This window comes from Orycteropus afer, unplaced genomic scaffold (assembly GCF_000298275.1).
Source record: "Orycteropus afer afer isolate SDZICR_OR568_19922 unplaced genomic scaffold, OryAfe1.0 scaffold00726, whole genome shotgun sequence".
Lineage (NCBI taxonomy): Eukaryota > Metazoa > Chordata > Mammalia > Tubulidentata > Orycteropodidae > Orycteropus > Orycteropus afer.
Window position 1 is genome coordinate 407590 of NW_006922313.1, and position 2180 is coordinate 409769.

At 56.9% G+C, this 2180-nt stretch overlaps 1 protein-coding gene across 1 annotated transcript in view; it reads right to left on the reverse strand.

Annotated features, from left to right (window-relative positions):
• Nucleotides 1–2007: 2007 nt before the first annotated feature.
• The window catches only part of SHISA7 (shisa family member 7), a gene marked incomplete at its 5' end in the record, with an annotated part of 8006 nt that continues 7833 nt past the window's right edge, over nucleotides 2008–2180 (reverse strand). Inside the window, one exon of the mRNA XM_042783196.1 lies at nucleotides 2008–2180. This exon is cut by the window's right edge and continues 62 nt beyond it. Coding sequence (XP_042639130.1) covers nucleotides 2008–2180 — 173 coding nt within the window.

A 2180-nucleotide genomic window follows, 5' to 3' on the forward strand; every position in this document is an offset into this window, starting at 1 on the left:
TGATGACATCATTAGTTCTCATGGATCCTGGGATGTGGTGACACCATGGTTGGAGTGGATCCTGGGAGATGATGACATCATTGGTTCTCATGGATCCTGGGATGTGGTGACACCATGGTTGGAGTGGATCCTGGGAGATGATGACATCATTGGTTCTCATGGATCCTGGGATGTGAGACACCATGGTTGGGATGGATTCTGCAGTTGATGGTACTACACTTAATGTGGATTATGGGAAATGATGGCATCATGGCCTGAGTAGAATCCTGGTGGAAGATGTCACCATTTGCCAGAGTGGATACTGGACGTTGATGACATCATGATGACTCTATGGGCTATGGTGAATCATGGGGGATGATGATACAGTGATTTTGGTGGATCTTGGGAGAAGATGTTACTATTAGTCACAGAGCATTGTGGGAGATAACACCATGGTCTGGGACACCATGGAAGATGAGGACACTGTTGGCTCTGGGGAATCTTAGGAGATATGACATTAACAGTCATGGTAAATCCTGCAAGAGGATGATACCATAGTTATGGTGGATGCTGGGACATGAAGATGCCATTGGGCACAGGGAATCCCGGGAAAGTGATGTCATCATCAGCCATGTTGACATTTGACCTTGGACAGAATACCGCCACAAGCAGTGGAAGTCTTGTGGTGCTGATGATGCCGTCAGCAAGGTCAGTAGTAGGCACCCCCTAAGTGCCCCCAACAGGAGACCAGGACTTTGTTGATGGAGCTGATGATGTCTCTAGATACGGTAGAATGACTGATGCCAGCCTTTGGGCCGCCCACAAATCCCAATGCTAGGACTTGAGGAGGCTGATGGGCAGAGTGGCCTCCTTGGGAGCAACAGCCTGTCTAGGAGTGCCATCCTCCTGGGGTCCCAACAGGAAACGACATAACTGCCCACGGGTGGGACCCAAGGCCCAACCTCCCTGTAGAGGGAGAAATTGCCCCGCAGGGTCTGTAGGAGATCCTGTCGGGCATATCCCTAGGGTTGGGAGAAAGAGGGACCAAGTCAAGTGGTGGTGGAACAAGGCAGGAACTCTGGTGACACCATTGCTAGTGAGGACTTCCAGAAAGGGCACTGCGTCTGAGGAGAAAGATCTGACAGTGACATTGCGGCAGAGCCTCGGGGGGGAGGGGGAGTGTCAGCAACAACCTTCAGACAGAGCATCATCTCTGCAGAGGGCCCTCGGAACAGGGCAGCCTCCTCAGCGGGGATACCGCTCAGAGGCTATCTCCGAGCAGGGCACTTCCCCCAGTGGCATCCCACGGTAGCCAAGGACTCTGGGTGGCCATGCCCAGACGCCTCATGACATCTCAGCAGTGGGAGTAGGGTCGCCTGGTGTCATCTCAGAATGAGTGGAGTCTGGTGGTGACATTGCAGAAAGGGCCTCATCCTGAAGATGTCCTCAGAGCAGGCTGGCACCCCTGGCAATGGCGACACAGGGAGGAGGCAGAGCCCCTGCGGCAATGGCAGCGAGAGGAGGCGTCATCTCCAGGGAGGGCACGATGCACGTGTCACCAGAAGATGGCTTTGTCCGTGGCGATGATGCCATCGGACAGAGACCCAGGAAGGAAATAGGATGATGATGATGATGCAAAGAGAGAGGCCTGTGGTTAGAGATGATGTCATGAGGGTGAGGCCGGTCTCTGCAGTGACGTCACAGGAAGGGCTCCATGTCTCTAGTGATGGCATCACAGGGCTGCCATGACGTCACCGGAAGGAGGTCTCTGTGATGACATCATGGAGCGGACCTTTTCTCCCACGACGATGACCTCACAGGCGGGCAGCTTCCTGTGATGATGCGAGGACAAGGAGGCGGGGTCTCCACCCCGGTGACCTTGCAGGAGGAGGAGGCTCGGTCTCCGGTGACGAGTCCATCCAAGTCAAGTCCTCAGGCGGCCCCTGGACCAAACGAAGCCCACCGAGCATCCCGGCCCCTGAAGGCGGGAGCCTGTCCTGGGGTCCCGGCTGAGCTCCCGGGCCGGGCTCAGACCGTCACCTCGTTCTTGCTGGCTGTGCGGAGGTGCTGCGGCAGGTGGTGCCCGGGGATGAACTGCAGCTGCTCCAAGGGGCCCTGGCGCTGGAAGGGCGGCCTCCGGGCCAGCGTGCCGCCGCCGCCCGCGTCCGCCACCCAGGCGGGCTGGGGCGAGCCGTGCAGGC